At 43.8% G+C, this 26,020-nt stretch overlaps 2 protein-coding genes across 3 annotated transcripts in view; one reads left to right on the plus strand and one right to left on the minus strand.

The window, feature by feature from the left end:
• The first annotated feature begins 470 nt into the window (after positions 1-470).
• Positions 471-24,195, plus strand: LOC134284310 (uncharacterized). Of its 2 annotated transcripts, XM_062843117.1 has the most exons (3): positions 471-7,299; positions 7,360-7,735; positions 7,793-24,195. In XM_062843117.1, the coding sequence occupies exons 1-3, from the start codon at positions 7,288-7,290 to the stop codon at positions 9,613-9,615; spliced, it is 2,211 nt and encodes a 736-aa protein (XP_062699101.1). In that variant the 5' UTR covers positions 471-7,287; the 3' UTR covers positions 9,616-24,195. The 2 variants fall into 2 exon arrangements, with proteins under 2 accessions (XP_062699101.1, XP_062699100.1); XM_062843116.1 differs by having other exon boundaries at positions 7,360-24,195.
• The window catches only part of LOC115259975 (MOB kinase activator-like 2), a 78,743-nt gene continuing 76,571 nt past the window's right edge, over positions 23,849-26,020 (minus strand). The window contains exon 7 of the mRNA XM_062843118.1: positions 23,849-26,003. Within this exon, the coding sequence (XP_062699102.1) occupies positions 25,475-26,003 (529 nt within the window). The 3' untranslated portion in view covers positions 23,849-25,474. The remainder of the gene's footprint in view (positions 26,004-26,020) is intronic.

Genomic DNA, 26,020 nt, shown 5'->3' on the forward strand with positions numbered 1-26,020 from the left:
TAATTTAATTCACTTACTGTGGCAATATGGTGTTTGGTGGCGTTAGTGGTGTCATCATGTATTGGTTTGCAACCTTACTCAAGTAAAGATTCAAATCCTTACACAACTTTCCGAATGAAATTTGTTCTAGCCTGGATGTCTGTTCTCTGTGGTCTTACCGAAGAGTACTCCTACAATCTTGAAAATTCCTATCAAGCTCCGAGGGCACTTTAAGCAGCTCACAAGATGCTTAAGAGACTACCAATGCACCTTTTTGGAACTTTTGGGTGCTGTTTCGATTATGTTCCCTGTGGACAGCTTGAAGGTTGCTTCAAATGCTCGTTGGAGCTTCATGCAGTATGAAGTTAACAGTGGGCGTGAAAGTTCCGTTCAGAACTTAATCTGAACTTGTGGGAAGATGGAAAACTTTTTGTTTTTTTTTTTTAGAATAGATCAATCAGTTGATAATCATTGTAATAAACAAAACAAATCAAATGAAACAGCAGATGTTAAATTCATCAAGTGAGGCGGATAAGGTATTTGTTTTATTTCATCTTTTCTTTTCCTTTCATTTGTAATTAAGAATCAAGTTTATTCACATTTTTGTTGTTTTTTTTTTCTTTTTTTTTTCTATTAGATATATACTAAGATACTCTCTTTATCTCTCTGTTTGTTTTAAGGATCTACTAATTCTTCGTAACTCAAAGTTCTCCATAATCCTTCAAAAGTTTGAATCGGGTTACCGTTTCTATCTTCTACTCGTCACCTAATCAGAATGTGTGCTGAACAAATTCAAACAGCGGCGTTCGGTTTCGGGTTTACTGTTCGCGGCTCACTACTACATCGGCTTCTACTAAGAGTACGAGTAACAATTCAGCGGTCCTGTACTTTCCTCCCACCACCATATTGTTCCAGTATGGATGGGCTGGGCGCTTCCTGTCTCGCGGGGTTAGCGCAAGATGCGATAGAAATTTATTGTAACTACTACTTTTTTTCGAGAACGCCGCCAGCTTCTGGTTTCTGATGTTTTGCAAGTTAAAATTATCGGAACCTCCTACAGGTCAACTGGTTTTCATTCAGATACTTTTTTGTGTTGTTGTTGTTGCAAATAGATTAACTTCTCTTTCTCTATGTAGCTTATATCATACAGATCTCTATAGGTATTTACAGGATACTTGCGGGTCATCTGGGTCTTCTGGGTTAGGGGACTTAGTAATTTGATTACTTCCTGTGTGATAGTTATAAAAAAGTGTTACTGGTTTACTCTCCGGTAGATTTAGGTTATATTAGTTAGTTAGGTTGGTTTTCTTACTACCACCTGTCTGCAGTATGTCGGTTCAAGTGTTTTTGAAACAATTTAGAAAACAAGGCTCGTAGGTATTCCAATTCGTAGTTTGTAGTCGCATAAGGTTCAATGAGGAAGGAAACGTTCTTCTATGACAAGAACCATTCTAAGGCATTGCGCGTTCTAAAAAGTATGTTTTCTGCTAAACGATTGATAATGCATAAATTCCTAGGATGCCGATTGACTGAATCATATTGAACGATTTGTACTCACTAAATGGATGCTAGTGATGGTTATTAATTAGAATTTAGCGTTTTCGCAGTTTTTGGTTTTACTTTGTGGACTAAGTTTATGATTGTAGAATCATCATCTGAACCAAATAATATTTATGAACTCCTGTTGGGGAAGGTGTATTTGTAGACATGAATCACTATCGTGTGTGGGCAAGTGTGTAAGATATGTGGATACTTTGTGTTGAATGTTTGCAGTGGTAGATAAGCAGGTTCGAATGCACTTTTTTTATTTTTGTAGATGCAAGCGGTCGGACAAGGCTTTGGTCATTTATTCCAAGAACTTGGAAAACTTCCCTGGCGTGAATGTGGAGGAAATTTTTGGGGGTATTTCAGTTGAATTCCAGAAAGCGTGGATTTGCTGACACCCCAGAGAAATTGCTTGAGAATATCCCGCTGGAGTTTGACACCCAAAACTTCTTCAGAAATCCTCCCATAGATTCTCGCGGAATTCCTTCCGGCAGGGATCCCTCGTTTAATTTACTCTCGAATTTTTTCATGGATTCTTCTTTCTGGTGTCAAGTCTTAACTAGGGCATATCCTGCTTCTAAACTTAATGTTCTAAGAGCACTTCCTTAGCTTTCAACTGGGAGCTTCCAATGCCAATGATCATTTGCATTTCATTGCAGAATAAATAATAACAACAGCATCACAACGGCTGCAGGTCTTTATCAATAGATGTCTCTGCGGTATAGCATTTGGCCTCACAATTTTATTTCTAACGTGGAGCTCCTTCGTCGATGTCTTCAAAAGCCGATGGCGACAGAAGTTTGGGAGTGAAGATGGGTCGGACACATTCTACGCAGGGGTGGAAACGAAATCTGCAAACAAGCGTTAGATTGGAGCCTAGCAGGACATCGCAGCAAAGGCAGATCCCGACGGAAATTTGACCTGGCCCACGACCTGGCCACAGGTCAAGGCGATGGTGGGTAATCGCCTAAGATGGAGACCTTTCAAACGGTCCTCTGCGCCACTATAGGGCACTGCATGAAATTCTCTCCTTCCCTTTCACTCCTACAGAAACTTTGTAAACAACAAGGCCAAGAAACGTCAAAATCCCATACAAAACCAAAACAGTGCAGTGCCCTATTGGTGCTCAAATTCAATGCTTACTATGTTAACATCCCCCCTTAAGTGTGTATAGGGCACTGCATGAAATTCTCTTCTTCTCTTTTACTCTTACAGAAATTTTGTAAACAACAAGGCCAAGAAACGTCAAAATCCCATACAAAATCAAAACAGTGCAGTGCCCTATTGGTATAAATCCTAATAAATAACTTCCCGTCTTCTTGCATCTGCCTGCTGAAGATTAGAAGCTACGTGTTTCAGTTCGAACGATTTCGCCTCCACTTGCCAACGAAGTGGTGTCGCACGTCCATATGCTTTGTTCTCTCCGAGTAGTCCATCTCCTTCTCCCTCAGGCAAATTGAGCTCTTGTTGTCGCACTTGATGATCAAGGACTCGTTGATACCGTACAGCTCGCGGATCAACCCTCGCCAGCAGACGGCCTCTTGAGTGACCGTGGAAAGTGCCATGTATTCCGCTTGCGTGGTCGATAAAGCAACAGTTGCTTGTCTTCTAGAACTCCAGGAAACCGCTCCGCCACAATGCAGAAATACGTAACCGCTGACAGTTCGCTTCGCCTACGGATCGTTCGCCCAGTCGGCATCGCTGTATCCAGAAAACGCCGGATCCGCAACTCTCATTTAAGTCATTATTCACTTCTTAGTTCTCTTGAGGTATCGCAAAAGCCTCTTGGCCGCTGCCAGTGTGAAAGACCCGGATCGCTGCAGAACGAACTTACCACGCTTACCGCATGACTGATGTCTGGCCTCGTGCACTGTGCGATTAACTGAAGACCTCCAATCAGCTCGCAAAATGGAACTTCCTTCATCCTTTCATGTTCCCCCGCATTTCGTGGGCTCATCGTCTTCAGCAATCGCTGGTTCGCGTCCAGCGGCACTGGATTGCAATCCACCATATTCCTCTCGATGTATCTCTCCTTCTTCTTCTTCTTCTTCTTCGTTATGGCTCTACGTCCCCACTGAGTCTTGGCCTGCCTCGCTTCAACTTAGTGTTCTTTGAGCATTTCCACAGTTACTATTTGAACGGCTTCCATTGCGTGCCATTGCATGAATTTGTATATTGTGAGGCAAGTACAATGCCCAGGGAGTCGAGAAAATTTTCCCGACCGGAACGGGAATCGAACCAGCCGTCTCCGGATTGGCGATCCTGTAACCGGTTGGTTCCAATCCTTAGGTTTTGTTTTGTATGAGTGTTTGTGAGAAAATTCACGTTTTTAATTATAATAATACGGTAGGCCCCACCCTATAGCGAGAAACCGTACCGCTGTCAACAAGACAATGTTGGTAAAGGGAGATTGAGAGCTCGCATAAAAAGGTGCCAATATGGCAGATGCTAAAAGGGAATCGTAAATGGGAAAGATTATGAGTGCTCATGGGCGCAGTCATCTTCCAAAAGTTGGAGATTGGTCAGAAAATAACCAGGCGTCCGTGTGTTAAGATCAGTAGTGAAAGTGCGGTAGGAAGTGCTTTTTGAACACCACCTCCCCCCCCCCCTTGTAGGGAATCGCCACCGCCTCCGTTCAGGTAAATAGGTCTGGTATTCGCCTGATGACCACCCTGACGGAATCCTCGAATTTCCTTTTCTATAGGACCTCGTATCCGTTTTAATAGAACGGTCAACACACGGCGGCTCGGAAGTCAACATGGCTTCCGAGCCTAATCGTTAAGGAACCGCCATCGTCCCCTGCAGGACGATTCCCTCAGGCCGTTGGCCTTAATCGCCAAGGAGGGACCCTTCTCGGCACGGTCGTTCCAGTATCGTCCTGGGCCGTGCCGATTACGCCAAAGAAGGATGACACCTGATTGCCCAACATTATCCAGCAATACCCGCTGGTCCCCGTCGGCTGAGGACCGACCCGGTAAACCCGCTATTCACCGATCTCAAGCTGCCCCGGCGGCGTATTCCGGCCACACGGTATAGTGCAAAAGCAGCCGTGTGAGCCAAAGCGATGCGGGAAGCTGCAGTAGTGAGTAAATAGGCCTTAACACAATTCCACAAGAAATGTTCACCCACCACACCCACACGACACACTAGGAATCTTAATAAATTGTTAAAAATGTGAATCTTCTTTGGTTTTCATACGTTGTCCGCGAAGCCCCTCCGATTACCGAGTAGCATGCCGGCCCTGAGACCCAGCTCGAGGGGTCTCATGCTACTGAGCTTGTTTCCAGGAGTAATTGGGAGCCACTGTGGCTGCTGAGCAGCCCTGTAAGTCTCTGTAGTTACAATCCATAGCCTTAACCACTAGTCTAACTAGTGACCCCTCTCCTGGAAATAGCGTCGTCGGTCTTGGTGACACGCAGACCCAAAATCAGCTGCTTCACATGGTCGACCGTATCTTGATCGTTGGAGAATAAAAAAGTCGTAGACCGCCCCGATGATGATCTTGCCACTTTCCATCTTGTAATATACGCACGTGTCGTACTTCGAGCGCTTTAGCCGAATCCGCTTTAGCTTCGGGTCCATCTTGATGTTCCAAACTCTGCTGGCTTGTTTGAGGCTATAAAAGACCTTCTTCAGTCAGCAGACCTTCCTGGGTGCGCCTTCGTTCGGGAATCCCTCCGGCTGCTCCTCATCGTTCACAGTGTCCATCTGATACACAATGAGATCCAGCTACGCAGCCAGCGCAAAGAGGTGACAAGGAGCGGACAACGAGAGAATACGTCTCGCTGTAGTCCACTCCTTTCACTTGCGAGAATCCTTTCATCACAAGTCTTGCTTTGTAATTTTCGATGGTGCCGTCTGGATTGAGTATGACCTTGAAGACCTACTTGTTCTTCAGCGTTTTCCGTCCTTTCGGAAGATCCACCAGACACCATGTCTCGTTCACGTTCAATGCATCGAATTCTGCCTCCATTGCTTCAATCCATCGATCCCGGTCGTCCCGGCTTAGCGCTTTCTGCAGCGTATCAGGGTCCTTGGATACCTGTGGAATGTATTCCGGCAAGAGATGGTGGCCGTTATCCAACTTGCCTTGGACTGGCCCTCCCACTTACTGTCCCCAGTTGCGTGTTACATTCCAACAGCTACTTCCTTCGAGTGTGACGGGAGCGCAAGCTGTGCATTGTGCAAGCTCCCGTGCTGCGAAACTCGTCCTGGTTCGCGTTCATCTCATCGTCGATTCTGGGGTGTTTAAGGCTTTTGAAGCAAGACTGTGAGTAAACTTATAATCTGCATACTGCGCCTCATCGTAGGATGCTGAGAAAAATGCGAGGGGAGCGTAAGCGGTTGTTGCGGATCCTTTGGCTGTTCTAGCGCATTGTCCACAGTCAGTAACTACGGCGACCTGTTGATCGCCATCCATGATTTCTTGCTGATCAACTCTCGTGAAAACCATCGGTTCGACGGTCGAATCGGTCTCCTCCGGTACCGGAACCTCCGCTACCTGACGCTCATCCAGTATTACCACATGCCGACTTTCGAAAAGTTGATTGTTATTCGGGTTGAACATTCGATTGGCCTTGAAGCACTCTGAATAATCGATCAGGATACATGGGTCTGACTTGGGCACGTGAGCCATTGCTCTTGACCCGAAAATTCATAGATTGGACAGATCCGGTTTCCGTCCCGTGAACTTCTCGAAAGGGGTAACGGAGATGCCCTTCGTCGGTGACAGGTTGATTAAGTGAACGGCCGTCGACCTCGCTTCCGCCGAAAATCGTTTTTCCAACTTGCCGTTAAACATCAGAATTCTCGCTCGCTCCTGAATCGTCCGGTTCATGCGCTCAGCCAACCCATTTTGCTCTGGATTGTGAGGCTCGGTTGTCGGTTCGCAGATACTTCAACTTCTTCCCAGTCTGGGTTTCGGAATAGGCCTTGAACTCCTTGAATGCCTCGAACACATCCTGCTTGGCCTTCAGAAAATAGACGAAGGTCATCCTGCTCGCATCAACATTAAAGGTGACGAAATACTTTTTCCCAGCAAGGTAAGGCTTCTCCACTGCTCCGCACACGTTCGAATGCACGACCTCGAGAAGATCACTTGCCTTTTTTTTTCTTCTATAGGGTGTCCAAAGTATGGGCACAACTTTGTATAGCGAAAATACAATTAGGGTAATTTGCCAATTATTGCACACCACCCAATTGTTGCACACCGTCTATATTTAAGCAAATTAAGGAACACACGGGAAATACCGAACGTAGAATAATGTTTTAATGCAATTATTGATCATTTATGTAGTAGTTCCAACACTTTATTTTTTAATAAAATCATATTAAGAGGTTCTTAAATGCGATTTAAATAAGTTGATGTACAAAGGCTAAAAAACACCAGCCTGCTTAGCTGAAATGTTTAAAATTTCACATTTCAAAATAAGCTTTTATTCGACATTGAAGTTGTTTTATCCGTATTAGTGATTTGCAGTACAACAAATGCATTTACTTCCAGTTATTTTTCAATCATAATATGATTATTTTGCAAATAATAGTTATTTTAATCCCCCGTACAATAATTGGCTCAAAAAAAAATCGTCGCTCCTATTTTATTGCACAAACCATAACCACACTTTTTTTACCGTGCGTAGTAGTCTGACAGTTCCGCCGGCGGAGTGTTTGTTTATCATTCGTCAGAGAAAACTTTGCTTGGGAAGCTGCCTTGGAATTTGCCTTCCAGATAACACCGATTTTTACTGGATTTCGACCTGCATAATGGATACACAGGTAACGTGAATGTTGTTTATACCTATTTGAATACCAAACATCACATAACATCAATTTTAGAACTATACTTTGCCGGCTCCCGATCCTGAACATTCTGCCCCGCCGCCGTCGAGAATCCGTAAAAAATATACGGAAGGCGCCTTGCAACAAAGCATAGCTGCGGTAAAAACGAAGGCAATGACACTAGGGCAGGCTTCCAGCTGCTTCGGAGTACCGAAATCAACAATTAAGTTTCGTATTGGTTCGAAGTGGACGAAAAAACTTCGGAGGGGTCCACAGACTGTGCTTACCCTGCAAGAGGAAATTAAATTGGTAAAAAGAATCCAAGAAATGGAACGCCGTGGTTTTCCTTGCACGAAGCATGCTGTCGTGTCCCGAGTAAAAGCTTTTCTCGACGATAATCCCCGCAAAACACCGTTCAAGAACAACAAACCAGGTAAATCACTATCTCTTAATTTTAGTATTGATAATGTCATTTATGGGTATATTTCAGGATACAAGTGGCTGCAACTGTTCCTTGGCCGGCACAATCAGCTCTGTATTCGAAAACCGGAAAACGTCACTATGGCAAGTGCAACTGTTTCTGAACCGGACATACGTTCTTGGTTTCAAAAGATCATGCAGTATCTGCGCGCAAACGGATTGGAGGATGTTCTTACAGATCCGCGGCGTATTCTTAACGGTGACGAAACCGGTTTTCCGTTCGATCCCGTCACAAAAGCTGTTCTCGCATCAAAGGGAAACCGTAACGTCTACTTGGTACAGCAGGCTGATCCCAAGAAGAATGTAACAGTGCTGTTTACATTTGATGCTGACGGATACATGTTCCCGCCGGATACTATTTTGCCATACAAGCGATTGCCAAAGCAGCTCATAATGAATTTTGATTCTGACTGGGGAATTGGAAAGTCCGACAAAGGGTGGATGGACAGCGAAAATTTCGTTGCCTACATACAGAATGTTTTACACCCTTCTCTTGTACGCCGGAATGTTCCATTTCCTGTGATTTACTTTGTTGATGGCCACTCATCGCATACGGGATATGAGGCAGCAGAGCTTTGTGCCAGCCTTGGTATTATCCTTATCGCGCTTTATCCTAATGCCACGCATATAATGCAACCAGCGGATGTTGCTATCTTCAAACCGTTAAAAAACAGCTGGAGCCGATGCGTCGAAGATTGGAACTGGCGGAATAAGGATAAGCTATTTACCATAGACGAGTTTCCGGGAGTACTGAAAGCAGCGATTAATGAAGGTATTTCACCGTCCACCGTACGATCTGGATTTCGTAAGAGCGGACTGTATCCATTCGACGCCGATGCTATTGATTACGCTCGATGTCTTTCCAACGGTACACAAGATTCTAGCAGCTGTACGGAGCAAAATGATCTAGCACTAAGTGAAACTGTACCCATTGATTTGGCTAAAATTAAAGGAGCCCTCAAACTGGTGAATGCTACTCCAATCAAATCGTATGTTGGCGAAAATGAATCAACTGTTACAGATGCATCAGAGAAAGCTCTTCTGTACATCTACAAATCAATTCTTTCGGAATTTGATGTGGATCGCCATGACAACGTTCTAGCGTACGAGGCTCCTGAACCAGCAGAGCCATTGAGAGACCTACCATCTCCTGCATTCGACGATGCGGTACTGGGCCTTGGAAATGCAGTGGTCAGTAACCCTACCGAGGACAACGTGCACCACATCTCTCCAACTTGCGTTCCAATTGAAACAGTCGATGACTGGAGTACCTTCGAAGCCTCTGTTATCACTTACGAAGTTGAGCCAATTCCTCAATGTTCTTCTACACCGGAACAAAGTGATGTAAATGTCGTGATTGTACAACCTGTAGATTCGTTTGAGTCGACAACAGTATCCCACAAAGGTGTACTGAAAGAAATAGTTGATAATGAGAAACCCAACCGCAGAACCAGTATTTCAACATTTTTCAAACTTCCTCCAACACCAAAACGTAAAAATGTTAAACGAAACTACAAAAGTAAACGACACTTTGTTCTCACGTCTTCGGAACGCTTGAGGGAGTTGGAGGAAAAAGAAGCAGAGAAGCAGCGTCTTACCCTTGAAAAAGAGTCGAAGCTTAAAGAACGTGCCATTAAGAAGAATTTGAAAGAACAAGAGAGACAAGAGCGCCAGAATTTGAAAGAGCAGAAAAGAAAGGAACGTGAAGCAGATCTACAACTCAAAGAGGAATCGAAGAGATTGGCTCAACTGAATCGCAAATCGGTGAAATCCAATCCACGGAAAACGTCTCGAAAACGTATGAAGTTTGGGGATGAAAATACCGAGCAATAATGTTAATTTTGAAGTATTTTGTATCACATATAGTTGAAATAACAGAGAATAAATCGAATCTAAGAAATGTTGAATGATCACTCAATTATTATGGAAATAGGTGCCAAAGGATGTAAGTAACAATTTGATGTGATGGAAAAATGTTGAAAACTTTAAGCCTCGTATCGTCCATCACTTAAACCCCTTTGCTTCTAAACCTTTCACATTACTAAGACCGTTCGCAATGCTGTTTTATTTTGTATGACGAGTTTTAAAATTTTTAAAACTCGCCATACAAAATAAAACAGCATTGCGAACGGACTAAAACAGGATCGGAAACTTTTATTCGTTTAACTGTTCAATAATTGGTAAGAAGGTGCAACAATTGGATGAATCAACAGCAACTGTGCAATAATTGGATTATGGGTGTGCAACAATAGGATTTGCAGGTTATGACAGTGTGCAATAATTGGGTTTTGAAGCGCTGTTAATAAATCATTTTTTATTCAGTCAAAAATTTAATTTACGCATAAACTTCTTATACAATGCATTGTTTGGTTATTAAATGAAAATTCAAGCACCAAACCAATGTAAAATTTTCAGAACTGTATCTGAAAAATACAAAATACTTTGGCCTTGTCCTTAACCGTGCAATAATTGGCAAATTACCCTATTTTCTTAACAAACAACAATTTTTAAATTTTTGTATTTTTATTCAAGGTATTTTAATTGATACCTGTAAAGAGTTTATGCATTAAAAAGGGTTTTTGTATGCAGAATGTTTAAAATGAAAAAACATCTTTCAAAACCTCTGCACAAACTACATTTTTACGGTTTGGCCAAATATTCAAATTCGAAACATTTTTTTCGATTTTTTTTTCACATGATATATTCGAAAACATGTTTCCTCAGATGGTTGATTTAATTTTTTAATAAAAATATGTTTTGCCTGTGCGTACGGGTATTTCTGAATTTTGAGAAAACTGGAAATTTCGCCTTATCTATTTCTGGATAAGACATGCCCACAGACATTCGAGTTTTTAAACATGTTTTAACGAGAATAAAAATAATTCAATCTACACTTTATAAAGCTGGAGCATTTATTTTACTTATAGTGAAACTAAAATGTGATTTTCTGCATGTTGTGATATATATTAAGAAGCTTGATTTCATCTATTAGAAAAACGGGTTTTAAAAAATATCGATTTTGGTGTTTAAGTTCATTTTTCAGATTCAAAAGTATATGTTTTCAATTCAAACTAAGAGTTGTATAATAGATACGCATATGGAAATACACGGACATATTTTTTGAAATTTTTATCGAGCTTAATTTCATGCGTAGGAAACAATTTGTTAAGCGATGATATTGAAAAATATAGCAATTTGTGCAGAAGCTTTAAAAGGTCTTTTAGGGAATGTTCTACCGCTTTCAAACGAAGTGTTAAATGCAAATTTCAATGATTGGCATTTGATGTTAATATATCAAGGTAGGATATGTGTGAAAATAAAGTTTGTTTATGCACCCATTCCCAAATGGCTGAGCTGCAAAGTTGTGCCCATACTTTCTGGGACACCCTATAAACCATAGGGGGAAAAATCTGCTCAACAAACACCCTAACAGGAAGGTTAGGGTAGTGTGGGGTTAAGGCCGTCTTCTACAACAGTAGAAAAAGCCAGGACTACTCTCTTCTCGACCCACTAAAACACATTCTTATGGTCGCCAAACCCTTCGTCTCTCCGGAACCACCAAGAAGGCATTGCTTCAGAGAGGGGCTAGTGCACATCGCACCCTCAAGGTTAGCTGCGTAGCCTGCAGCAACGAACATCGATGACTCGCTTTGGAGAGTCCATCACGGTAGCATGCTGGCGCTTAGCCAGTTTCCCGAGTGGTCCTCACCACTCCCTTTGTCCTCGGAAGGCGGGCAGGGTTCGCTTGCCCTTGTACCACCGGATTTGAACGGCTAATGCTTCGCCTTGATGCAAGGGACACAGAGTGATATCATCCCGCTTGAGATGTTCATGTCGACCACCATACCAGGTAATTGCTTCACGCTGTCCACATTAAGGTGCCCCAGTCACTGATGCCAAACCTCCAGACTGGTGGCTGGTCGTGCTACACACGCACTGGTTTGACCAACCTGGTTCAGTTGGTGGTGGAGGCCGTCCTTCTCGCGGCCCGTGGCGATAACTTCTCCCGTTGCTTCGTCCTTGAACATACACAATTTCCTCGAGAATGTTACGCAATAGCCCTTCTTGTAGATGCGACTCACAGTAAGAAGATTTACTGCGAGGTCTGGAACACAGAGCACGTTAGAAATATCTAGTCTACAGCAGTCACCTTCCATATCAGCATCCAGCTCGACGGTCCCCGTGGCCACAACCGGTATCTCGGAAGCGTCTGCCACAAAAATGGACTGTGACACTTGCTTGGTGCCACCTACAACACTCTCGTCTTTGCACATGTGGTCTCCGGCTCCAGAGTCCAATATCCACTCGTCCAGGGAGTTCCACTTCTTACACGCCAAGAGTGCTTTCTTTTTCGTGCTCGGGAATGCTTCTCGTTCTTCGTCGTAGACTTCTGCGGACACTCCCAAGCGTAGTGCCCAAGCTTTTCATACTTAAAGCACCTCATGACCGACTTGTCCTTCTTCCTGTTACCTTGCTTCGAACCAGTCACCAATCGCTAACGCTCCACTTGGACCGCCAGTCCTTGTGCTGGATTCGATCGTCACGTCCTGGAGCATCTTCGACTTCACCCAGTCTGCCGATATCTGATGCGTCCATTCCCATGACCATCGGCTCGTATCGTTTCGGCAACCCCATCATAAGGATCGTCGACATCCATTTGGGGGAAACCGATCTCCTGCAGCTTCTGGCTTGTGGTCAAAATTTCTTCCACGTATTCCTCCACGGAAGAACAGTCCTCGAGTTCCAACCGCATCAACTTCCACAGTAGGCTAATCTTTCGAAAATTTTCGCTCTCCTGGAAGGCGATCCGAAGGCTGTGCCAAGCTTCTTTGGCTAACCCGTACAGCCAAAGAAGGCCATAATATAATTATACTTCCCGATACTGAGGCAAATTGTCGCCTAGACACGGTTCGACAAATCCTCGCTGATCTGTACGTCGTCTAGGGAATTCACAGCTCGCCAGGTTCCCTCCATGATCATCACCATCCGCATTCCGAACGCTTACGCAGCGTAGACGTCACGGCCCTTCTGCTTCTCCAGGGATTCTTTATTACACCACCAAACCTAACCTCAAAATGATTGACAATTCTCAGGTCATTTTGACAGATCACACACATGCACGAAGAAGACAAAAATATCTACTACTTTACTGGCCTTGTTGTCGCCCTCTTCATGTTCGTTTACACTTGTCAAAATGACCTGAGAATTCCGGACCAACAATTGAAAAGGCCGCAACAACATTGCGTAAACAAACACATTTCTGTCGACTTAGGGCCTTCTGGGATCCACCCACGCATCTCACCACCATCAACAGAAAGCTTGATGTGTGCGCTTTCTGTTAGTGGTGGTGAGGGTGGAGTTCAAAAGGCCTCAAGTCGACAGAAACATGTTTGTTTACAAAATGTTGATGCGGCCTTTTCAATTGTTGGTCCGGAATTGTCAGTCATTTTGAGGTTAGGTTCGTTAGTGTAATAAATAAAGAATTGATGAGACCAGTTCCTAGTTTCCCCCGGGGGCATTTCCTTTCGGCCACCGGAACCGACAGCTTGAGCAGGACCGTTTGGCTGGTGGTGGCAGGAACCCTTCTCCAGATCTTCTCACGGACATGCTTCAGATGAAATTAACTTGCAGACTTCTTGTCACTTTTCGGCTTGTTTGGCCGGTTGCTAGGCTACACCAGTCGGTAAGAGCTATCCTGGACTGAAAAGCGTCTGACCAGGTGTAGTGACTATCTAGAATGATTTATTGAGGGGATATAAATTCAATGCTTACTATGTTAACAGATCGCAGTAAAACAGTCCGAAAGTTTTGATTTGAATCCTTTGCACCAATTTCCACCATTTGCACCGCATCTACCAGAGCAAACATAGTTGAATGAGTGATAATAAACAGATTGTTTCCATACAATTTGTGGGAATGTTGATGCACGTTATATGAGTGTTTGTGTAGGTATGTTAGTTGTTTCTGTGTGTGTGTGTGTGTGTGTGTCACGACAAGGATACTGGAGAGAGAGAAGGAAACAGGACGCAATAGACACATATTTCTTCTAAAGGCCACTTTTGTCAATCAGCCTAACATTACGTTCCGCGCTTTTAAATGTGTGCTTTTCCATCTATTGAATATCATTCATTCGAAGCATCATTTTTGTTTGTTTTTTTTTTATGTGCAATGCTATTTCCGATTCGTTTGTTTCTAACCTCAATCGATCAGTCTCTGTTTCGTAGTTGTTCTTACTGAGAAAATAAAAGTAATTCGATAATGTGTTAACAATCTGTTGAGTTTTTTTTTCACTTAATAGAATGATATAATGATTAGTATTTCAATCTGTACACTGAAACAAATTCGGAAATATCACATTCAAGTAGTTTTCCATTATTTGTAGTTTAGTTTGGAGAAAAACAATTAAAAAGTTCGTATCTGCTTCACCTGACTTGATCGATTTCTGCACTGCTTTTTTTTTCCCCTTCAACATTCCCTCAGTTGTTTCAAGTTTGTAACGTTATAGCTGATTTGTTTTTTTTTCTTTTGCGTGTTTTATGCTCTGTCTTGCAATCTCTAAACTTGATTAATTGATTATCGATATTGTCTTATACATGTGTGCACTTTTACAATTGTTATTTCGCCAGTTTTCTTCTTTTTTTTCAAATAAAACTTAAATCCAAATTTAATAGTTTCGGTATGATGTAAGGTGATGTGATGACGTGGAAGTGATGATGATGGTTGGTGATGAAAATAATGTTCCCTGAAAAAAGAAAGACACATGAGATGTTAAGGAACTTATTTGAAGCCAACATAAATAGGAAGCTATGATGTACGTACGTTTCCCAACAAAAAAGCGTCTGTCTGATGCATAAACTTGAAACAATAACTATGAAAACAATCACGGTAAACAGTCCAATGGTTTTGTATTCTTACTTTGCACTGGTGCAATCAACTAACAATAAACTGTTTCGTTTTTTTTTTTGTTCAACTATTTTCTTCTGTGTAACACATTAGTACGCGCGCTACATCAAAGGTTCACTGCAGTTTTGCGTTTTGAGAAATTCTAGTTTCTTTCCGATTCAATATGGCATGGCCAACAACAACAATATATGGTAATATATTTTTCTTTATTTTTTGTTTTTATTTTCTTTTGCCGTTTTTTGTATTAAATATATAGACCTCAGTTTTGTTGGTTTTCTCTGTTTTTTTCTTTGTTCGGTAATTTTCATCTACTACTTTTTAGGGAATCATTTTGCAGCAACAACTTTTTTCTGGTTTATTTTTATTACATATTTAAATTCATTTAGTTTACTATTTTTTTTTCTACTGGACTTGATCCAGATTTCACTGAATTTTCGGTTGTCTAGTTCAGAGGGAGTGACTTTTTCGTTTCTGGTGAACAGTGCCCTTTTTTAGGAAGGGTTTCGTTAATATAGTGTTAGTTGGGCTGGCGGGTATAAAAAAGAAATGATACTGGATACCAACCTTTGTTTGCAGCATTCCTTGGACAGCATCTTGCGGAAGCGGTTAAACGAATAATGTAATGAATTACAAAAAAAAAATGCCTTGAAACATGAAAATAATGAACCTGCAGTAAAAATACTAGAGAACGATCTTGTATTAAAATGTAATAGAAAAACTATGTTTGCTTTCAAGAAATCTGATTAATTTATTTGCTCTTAGGGATTTCTCCAAGCAGTTCTGCAGGACTTCAGGAAAGAAATCTTCGACAACTGTTTAAGACCATTCTGGAAACAATCCACCAGAAGCTCTTGGATCTATCCAACAATGAAGTCATGGACGAGTCTTAGAAAGAACTCACAAAAGAAATCCCTGCTGGAATCCCAGGAGAAACTGCTGCAGGAACCCTAGAAGAAACTTCTGGAGAAATTCCTTAACGATTCTCTGAACGATTTCCTCGAAGAATGCCAGAAGAAACTCCTGATGGAAAACTTTTGGAGGAATCCAAGGAAGAACTATTCGGGGAACTCCTCGAGAAATCGTAGAAGCCATTGCTGGAAGTATTTAAAATAATCTATAACCTTTAGACCCAAAAATCGTAGAAGAAACTTCCTCAGGCATAGCAACAGATTTTTTAAAGAAATTTCATAAAATTATTCACCTGAAAGAATTCCAGAGGTAACAAAAAAGAACCCAAACATAATTTTAGAAGAAACTCTTGCAGGAATCAAAGATGGAAATTCTCGGTGGAACTCCTGAGGGAAATCAAGTAATGAAATCCAGAAGGAACCGTTGTAATTCAGGAATCCGGGAGATACCTATGTTTAGGGCAGCAGGGACAGGAGTCCAGGGGCTTGACGAAACCTCCCCCCCCCCTTCTACGAGTCAGGTAGGAGCCTAGGATTCTTTCCTAAGCGAACCATATCCACACAACAGTGGGACTTACCACCTATGGCACCGGGAGGTGACTGAGCACCGGGGCATACGAATAGCTCAAGCGGAGTAAGCCTAGGCGTGGCGATAGCCCAGCAGTGGGCTCTGCTGGGCCTCTTCAGAAATTTCGTACATCCGGAAGCAACTCTGGTACAAGCGACATGGCACTGCTTCCTAAGTATCACAGCCCAGCTAGGAGTGCCTCGGACGCCGGTAAGTTCTTGATTACGGCATACTGGTCTTGCTTTGTAATTGGTAACTGAGAGGGTACACGCTTAGGTAATTAAACTACGCACAAGTGAGCTGGTAGCGACGGCATTCTATCCTTTTAGTAAGGTCGGTGACACTGACTTGAAACGGCGGATGGGCTAATGTCGGCGCTGTGTTCCGTCCCATAAAACCGTGGCGTGACCTTAAAGTAAAAAAAAGACAATTAAAAAAGACAATTACACCGTCTTCGACCTTGCGGCCTCTACAGACTGAACATTACAAACATTTGACAACGGACAACACATATAACACCCAGTGGCCCAGTGGAGAATTTTCGACGAAAAGTTTTCCCCGACTGGAGCGGGAATCGAACCCACACTTCGAGGCTTACGAGACACCTAAACGACTGCCGCCGCTAACCAAGCCCACAAGTACGTTTCTGACCTGTACCCAGCTTCAGTAGGTCGGCTCCAGAGGCACGTTCTCCTCCATTTGGGAAATTTGTACCATGTACCTGTACCATGTGCCTGTACCCAGCTTACGCAACTAACTGGGTGGAAGTAGGTTCAGATGAACACTCCTGGTAAGCGCTGATCAGGCTCTGAGTTCAGTACCCATAAGGGCCTGGGCTAAGCCTTGAGTGACCTCCTTGATTGCATAGATAACCACCCGTATCATTGGCAGTGAGAGATAGCGGCCAGAGAGGAAATGACGACTACTACTAAATCCATGAACAACAATGTGATCGACACTGGAGAGGCAGAGGGGACGGCGTTCAACTCGTTCGCGTAAGGAGGACTGGCGAGATCGCCACTACGAGGGGCCGGTATACCCACCAACGAGCAGATGGTAGGAGGTTGAACAGGAGGAGCTGGACGAGCTGAAGGAGGAGCGGTCCACCCAAACGGATAGCTTCCTCTTTGCTGGCAACGCGACGATGCAGCAGGAAACCATGCATCTCGCCGGAGCCGTAGCGGAGAGGTCAAAACGCCCTACGGCTCGAGTTGCGTGGTCGAAACCTGCAGAGAAGACGCGGTCCAAGAAGTGTCCGGCAGAGACGGACGAAAAGCCAAAGAGGAAGAAGGAGACGGCCAGCGCGAGTAACCAGACTGCCAAGCCGGTTGCGAAAAGCGCAAGGGGCAGGGCAAGCCCCAATAGGCCATCCCCAAGAGGAAGGGTGGCCAACCGGACCAAGAGAAGGAGAACCCTTGGATTACGGTTGGAAAGAAGAAGGTATGTAATAAGAAAAGTGAAGTCAGACCGCAAACGCGACGCGCTGGTCTTCAAAACCGAGACAGACACGTACGCCGAGGTGCTGAGGGCCATGGGAGGGGATAATCGTCTCTCACCGCTAGATGCGGATATAAAAAAGCATCCGGTGCACCAAGACTGGAAATATGATGCTAGTGCTGAAGAAGGTGGCTAAGAAAGGCACCTCCTACGAAAAACTAGCTCAAGGGGTATTGGGCGAAAAAGCGCAGGTAAGAGCCCTAACGGCGGAGGCGATTATCCAGTGTAAAACCTGGACGAGATCACTGACGCAGAAGAGCTCGCAGCCGCACTTAAACAGCAGTGCGAGATAGATGCACCAAGGAGGTGAACGAGTCGGCTAGATCAAGGTAGGCTGGTCAGTGTGCCCGCTCAGCATATACGAGCCGCCAATGTCGTGCTTCAAGTGCTTTGAGCTAGGACATAAGTCGTGGGCGTGTAAAGGCCCCGACAGGAGCAAACTCTGCAGGAAGTGTGGAGTGGAAAGCCACATCGCCAGGGAGTGCAACTCGGCTCGGCATCAAAATGCCTGATTTGAACGGCGAACAAGGGTCATACGACGGGCGGGCCTAAATGTCGAGGAGGTCGAACCGACCGTCAGTCTCGGAGTCAAGTACAGACATCGTCCAACTATCGGACCCATGCCGCATCCCTCCCGATAACGGGAACTGGGAAGCGGATAAGGCCAAGCTTGCGACGATCTGTATAACTAGTAGGGACATAATTTCCACGGCGCACGAGGGCTTCGCAATAGCGAAGATCAACGGGATGTACTACTGCAGTTGTTATGCCCCTCCCAGGTGATCGATAGACCAGTTCTCATCTATGCTGGATTCGCTATCAAGCGCACTAGCGGGATTGATTCCCGTGGTAATCGGTGGAGACTTCAACGCCTGGGCGATTGAGTGGGGTAGCCGCTTGACTAACGCGAGAGGCTGGGCTGTACTCGAAGCCATGGCTAGACTGAACGTGAATGTCGCGAACGTAGGCCAGAGGAAACCCTACAGTAGGAACGGTGCAGAATCCATCATTGAAGTGACCTTCTGGAGCTCGGGTTTAAACCCTAGCTCAAACTGGAGGGTCGACAATGAATACACGTACAATGACCATCTGGCGATTCGATACAGGGTGGAATACGGAGGAAGACAGTCACATTCGAAGGTCATCGGCCTTCATCGGGGATAGCTGACCTCAAGATTTGATACGCCACCATTGGTGGAGCGATTGCTTATGGAGGGCAACACCGACGATCAATCCAGCGATGTTCCAGTCGGAACTCAGCCGTGCATCTGACGCCGGGCCACAATGCTAAAGGGATACATATCCAGAAATGGACGCAAACCGGTATACTGGTGGTGTCCAGAAATTGCAGAACTCCACGCATCCAGCCTAAGAGCTGGAAGGAGAATGCAAGGAGGTCGCACCAGTAAGGGTAGAATGGAGCGAAGTGAGGCCTACAGGGCGGCTAAACTGGCACTGAACAATAGGACTAAGGCACGCAAGCGGGCGTGCTTCGAAAATCTCTGCCAGGCAGCCAACACGAGCCATTGGGCTGATGTCTACAGAGTAGTCATGGATAGCAAGAAGGGCGCGTCAGCACCCCCAGAACGATCCCCCGAGATGCTGCGGAAGATCGTGCAAACGTTGTTCCCGCGCCACGATATAAGACCATTGGCCCCCGATCCCTATGGCCAAAGCGAGTTCGCCCCGGTGACTAATGACGAGTTCATCGCAATATTGTCAGATGTCTTGAAACGTAAACACCGCGCGGTCGTTGAAATGTTTCAAAAAGGGCTTTGCACAAAAGTTCACGCGGTCTATCGTTATAGAAAGGAACAGCAAATGTTAAATGAAAGAAACGCCGCAACGTTATTTTCCATAAGGATGAAGTAAACAGGGAGTGAAAACCGCGGCTGTACCTTTCGGAAGCAATAGGCCGCGTGCACTTTTGTGCAAATCCCTCAATAGCGAAGTCGCTTAAGTTGGACAAGGGTTTTGGACGGTATCCCGACAGTAGTCATCCAGGCCAGCCTTGACATGTTTAGAATGGCTATGCAGATGTCGCTGAAGTCTGGACAGACTTGAATTTCCGGAGAGGTGGAAAAAGCAAGGATTGGTTCTGTTGCACAAACCCAGGAAGCCACCTGGCGACCTCTCGGCGTACAGACCTATCTGATACCTTCCGGACACCGCTGGAAAACTGTTGGAATGGATCTGTCGAGACTTATGGTCTTATGGTCTAAACTCGATGACTCTGGCTTCTCGAATAACCAGATCCGAGAGGCTCGATCGACGGTGGACGCTATTAGGGTTGTAACCAAAACGGCCGAGATAGCGCTCGAAATAAGCGAACGGGAATCCACTATTGCGCAGTCGTGGCACGCTGGACGTAAAATATGCGTTCAGGTTCAACAGCGTTAGCTGGGTCGCTATCGAATTCGCCGTACATCACATAGGAGTCCCGGTTAGCCTATGCCGGATATTGGAGAGCTATTTCTAGAGTAGGGGGCTAGTCTATGACCCCGAGAAAGGCGAGAGGAGCTACAACATCATCGCAGAAGGTACCTCAGGGGTCCTTTCTGGGCCCGATATTATGGAACGCGGCGTATGATGGCGTATTGAGACTCAAACATCTACCGGGCGTAAAGCTGGTCGGCTTTGCCGATGATATTACTCTCGTGGTATATGGCGAGTCGATAGAGGATGTGGCACTCGCACACCGCAAAACGGAGGAGATGGTGATAAACAACCGCAAGTCTGAACAACAGGCAGTGGTCAACACAGGCGGATGCACGATCAACTCTAAGCGTTCACTGAAGCAATTGGGGGTCATGATAGACGACAAGCTGAAATTCGGAAGCCACGTAGAATATGCCTGCAAAAGGGCAAGCATGGCGATAATGACACTGTCAAAGATAATGTCAAATAGCTCGGCAATAGTCTCGAGTAAGTGTGGCAGAGGATGAAGAGTGCTTCGAGCGACGCGGCATAAGAGGTGTGCGAGGCGGATCACCAGTAGTACATCGTCTATGCTGAAGTGGCAGAGTAAATGGGATTCCTTCAGTAAGGGTAGATGGACACACAGGCTTATACCGAGCGTGTCTGAATGGACGACTAGGCGCCATGGAGAGGTGAATTTTCACGTCACACAATGTCCGGAAAGCGTAGACTGCGTCGAGACCGCGGAGCATGTCATCTCTGAATGCTCACGCTTCGCGGAGCTAAGGTCGAGTATGCAGGAGATATGCGGTAGAGATATCAATCCGGACAACATTGTCGTGGACTAAAGACACTCTATGCAAAGACACGAAATGTTCCAATTGGAATTCCAAATTTGCTGTCAATGTTATTCCAATCGAGTAGGAGACCTGTCAAACGCGCTTTAAAAGCATTGCTCGACAGCATCATCGTCATGGCGCGACAATCATCATCAACAGCAACAATCATCAGATTTCGTGTCTTTAGCATACAGTGTCTTTATTGTGGACAAGTGGGATACCATTACTTTCACAATCTCCCGAATCGTACTTGATACTATATACAGAGAAAATGGAGGATCGACCAACAGCAAGTTGAGTTGGGGCAATCTTTAATCATCAATCTAAACAAATTGTAATAACTCTGTTAACTCTGTGAGCAGTACCGGGAAAACCTCTGAAAGAAATCCTTGGAAAACCTGGAAGGAATCTTCTGCAGAAAGAGAGACGAACCAGCCAAGGGCTGAAAGTCTCTATAATATAGCTAAATTAAATCAATTAGCATGGCATAGCATAGCATAGCCGACCGTACACATCCTGGGGTGGTTGTCGATAGAGACGCGCCAGAAAAGTTGCCTGGGATTTGACAAACCTTTCATTTAACGAACTCTCGATGCTTGGCCAGGTCCTTACGATCAGCGGGGATGGGGAGGAAATGTTGATTAGATATCTACTCAGAATATGTCCAAGAACTTGACCCACTTCATAGATATCTGGAGTTGGAAATTGGATAGGGTTGAATGGAATGCCCTGATTCTCTATAATATAGCTAAATAAAATGAATTCTGCAGAAAAAAACTGAATAAATTGTGAAAGGAACTCTAGTAGAAATCCCTGGAATAACTCTGGAAGAAAAGCCCGAAAACAGCAGAAACTCCTTGAGAAACTCCAGACAGGATAAATCCGGAAAGAATCTTTAAAATATCGCTGGAAAGAAATCCCTCAGCATCTCCATGATAAATACCGAGAAACCCTGGAAAGAATATCAGTAGGAATCCCAAAGAATACAAAGAAAAATGCCGTGAAAAAATACGGAACGAAACTTGTGAGAAATATTGGTAGACATTTTAAGATACCGTAAACCGGGGTCAAATTGATCTTCGGGTCGAAATTGATCAGACGTTTTTCCGTTAGAAAAAGCATATTTTTTAATGTTTCTTTTTAAGTATCGTGCTGTCGGAATCTGACACTCAATGCTTTTTGTAAGGAAACTAGGCAAAAAATGCTTTATCTATTTGAAAAACGACTGATCAATTTCAACCCGGAGATCAATTTGACCCCGGTTTACGGTACTTTCTTTTTTTCAGCATCTTATTAGAGTCATCGGCATACCGGAAATGTCCCCTCAATTGCCACAATTTCTCCTGGAAGTTTATCCAGAGTTTCGCTCTGAATTTCTCCTACAGTTACTCTCGATATTTGGAGCAGGGTTGTAAAATGTCACGGAAACGTCATGAAAAAAATATCATGACATTTTCCAATTCTAATGCAAATTGCCATCCGTAAACACAAACCTTCAATAGTGTTGATTGGTTATAGCGGAAGAACGATATCGTCGATGAACATTTCTTGCTGGAGGCAGTGATATAAGCAAACAACCAAATGACATTTTTTGGCATTTTACAACCCTTTTTGAACTTTTTGGAGAGGTGTTTCTGAGATTGATCGTAGAGTTACCCTCAGAGATTCAACGGGAGTTTCTCGCGGGATTTCTCTCAGTGATCCTCAAGCCTATTTTTTTCAATTGGCTGGATCCTAACATCAAGACAAAGTCGTAGAACTTTCAACCAGTCATTCCTGATTATTTGTGGTGTAGAACAACTTTCATAAGATAAATTGGAAATAATTTCACGACAACAGGGAAAACCAGCCATCAGGTGCAGCCCGCGGGCCGCACTTTGATGACCACGGAGTTAAGTACTCTGTATCTCTCCCGGAGTTCATCGTGGATTTTCTACAGAAGTTTTCTTGGGGTTCTCGCCAGTGTTTCTCAACTGATTTCTGTAGACTAATTCCTGCTGCGACACTTGTAGAGGTTTATACCGAAATTTATCGCGGAGTGACTTCCTTAATTAATCTTGGAATATCTCCAGCAATTTCTCACGGGGTTTTCTCGGAATGGCTTCCAGAGTTGCTCACGAAATTTGTTCTGGAGGTCCTTACGAGATTTTCCCGGAGATAATTTTGTGACTTCTTGTGCAAGTTTTCCGAGACTGCTTTAAGATAGTTGCTCCTGAGTTGTTTGTGGGATTCACCAAGTTTGTCCCGAAATTTCTACAGGAGTGTCTCGTGAAATAGTTTCTAGAGATTTCCTGAGATTTCTGTAGAATTTCGCGTGACTTCTACAAAAGTTCCTCCAGGAATATCTGTCAGAGAGTTTCCAGGGATTTTTCTTGGAGTTCCTCCCAGAATTTCTTTTCAAGGTTTTTCCGCAGTTGCTATCAGAGTTCACTGCGTGATAAAAATTTCCTTCCGGATTCTGGTATTTCCCAAAGTTTTTGTCGGGATTTTTTTTCCGCATTCAGGATTCAGTGCAAAGTTTCTTCAAGAATTCCTACCGGAGCTCTTCCTGGGATTTCTTCACAAGTTACTCCCGGGATTTCTCCCGGATACTTTTGGAATGTTTCATGCAGAGTTGTTCTCGGATTTTTCCTGATATTTCCTCTCAGGATTACTACTAGAAATTCTCCCGGAATAAACCAGTTTTTTCCTAAGACGTTCTCTAAATTCTCCAGGAGAAGAGCGTTTCGGGTGTTTACGGGTTAGAAAGGGTATGTAAAGGTTGAGAAAAATTGCTGTAAATTCAACAATAAAAAAACAGAACACAAGAACAAATAGATACAAAAAAACAATTATCAGCTAACTAAAACAACAGCAAGAACGAAAGAATACACAACGATCCAAATGATTCTTCAACGAAAGGTCAAAATAACGAAAGAACAAACAAAAAAGTGTAACTCATGTGTGATTGGTACGAACTTTGTTGCAGTTTGTTATTACATTAGAACTTCTTCTTCTTCTACATCTGTCTGCACAGTTATCTTCTCCTGCTTCTTTGATTCTACGTATGTTTCAGTTTACTTCTTTTTTCTGATTTTTTCCGTTCACAACTTTTTTGTTTCCCGCATTTTTTTTTTCGGGGAGTCTACTCTTAAAACCTTCTAACAAGAAACGCGAAACCCGCACAAAAATTGTGTGTAATTGTGTAGTAGTAAACTAAATAAACAACAATAATAGCTTTTTTTTTTTTAATTTATGAAATAATAATAGATAATAGAAATGTGGGAGAATGGGAAGAAAAGGGGGAAAACAAAGGGACACAAAAGGACAGGTTAAGTCGTAGTAGTAACAGTAGTAGCAGTAGCAATAAACAAGAGCTCTCAACATAGCTACTTTGAATCACAATTTTGACACTAAATCGGAGCTTTCTTCTCCTGATGGAGGAAGAGGCACACATCACCATTGCGAGGATTTAGGTGCCATGTATGTGTGTATGTGTGCTGGTCGGAGTTTTTTTTTTGCATTATTATTGCTGTCTTCGACGCAGAAAAATGAGACATTGCGCCAAACTTGTTTTAAGCTTTTGATCCTTTAGCATTCAATCGATTTCCATTCGATAATTTGAACTCGTAAAATGTTCACATTGTGATCATTCTCTCTTGAGTATTGAAATCGGATGAAAATAGATAAAATGCCTGTTTGCAAAGGACCAGCAAAGCTAAGATCAAATAATTCCAAAGAATTGACCTGTAGGAAAATTTAATTTCCCCCAAGGTTTTTCCATCAATTTTGTTCTTCGTTGCTCCACCTGTAGGAGCAAGTTTCCGGATTTTCTACTGGACTTTTCTCACTAGCTAAAATTTAAAGCATGATGCCAGCTTCAACAACTATATACTGTGGTAATTTTAGTAGTTCTCTTGTCTGTTCTTCTTTTTGCGTACGTTTCAAGGACAGACTTTCGCGTTTCACTATCTCTTTCGCTCTTTCTGTCTCACTTTCCCTTACTTAAAAAGGAGGCTAAATGTAGTTTTTTACTCTCACTAAACACAACATAAATTATATAGTCAACCCTACTCTTGTTTCTAAATCAGAATGGGAGGGGGTGTTTTGTTCAAATCAGCGCGTTTTCTGAATTCGAAAGGAAGAAAACCAAAACAATAGGAAGTTGCTGCCTTCCGCTTCAACACAGTGGTGTTTGGTTGGTTGTTTTTTTAATTGTGTTTGTAATTTCTTCCTAGCATTTTTGTTGCTTTGCTGTCAGGTTTATGTATCTTTGTTTTTTGGGATATAATTGGATTGGTTTTTGCCTTATTTGTTACTTGATTTGTTTGCTAGTTTTTTTTTTTTTTGTTCTTTGTTCAACTCTTTAAGAATTAGAATTTTTCCTGTTGTGGATTCTCATTTTATGGTTTTTGTTTTTTTTTCTTCTTTTTTCATCTCTTCGTTTTTTGTTTGTTAGGGGATAAATCACATTTTGGTCAGAGATTGGTTTGAAGCTGCAAGGCTCCGCAGCACGCAGCCCCGCCCAGCAGGAAAATGGTACCGGCCCCGGCGCCCACACTAGCCGTCCAACGTATCCACTATGCCGTTGTCTGGGTGTTGGAGGTCTGCTGGGTGCTGCCGCCGCCGCCGTAGCCGACGCCGCATCCGATCACGCCGACGCTTCCGGTACTGCTGCCGCTGCCGCCACCGCCGCCCGGACCGCACGTCTGCATCATTTGTTCTTTATTACTACTAGAAACATTATGACTATTATTTACACTGCCCGATTCTAACGGTTGTTTACAGATTGGCTGCGCCGTCGCATCGCCATCTATGAGCGAGTGCAGCGTCGCGACGCCACTATCACTACTGCTGCTATTATTGTTCTCCACACAGGGTCCGCCTGCCGCGCTCGCACTGGCCGTCGTCGCGGTGGACGTCGCCGACACCGAACCACTGTCCGCTGCACTGCTGCTGCTGGGCGCCGCCGGCTGCTGCTGCGTGCTGCTGGTGCTTCCGGTGCTGCTGCTGGTGGCGGACGAAGGTACTGGATCGTCGGTTAAACGTAAAGCGATTTCTAGATCACGTAAAACTTCGGTTTCTTTGGGTTCTATTAGATTGAAACGCCTAAAATGAGAGAACAA

Source organism: Aedes albopictus, chromosome 3 (assembly GCF_035046485.1).
Source record: "Aedes albopictus strain Foshan chromosome 3, AalbF5, whole genome shotgun sequence".
NCBI lineage: Eukaryota > Metazoa > Arthropoda > Insecta > Diptera > Culicidae > Aedes > Aedes albopictus.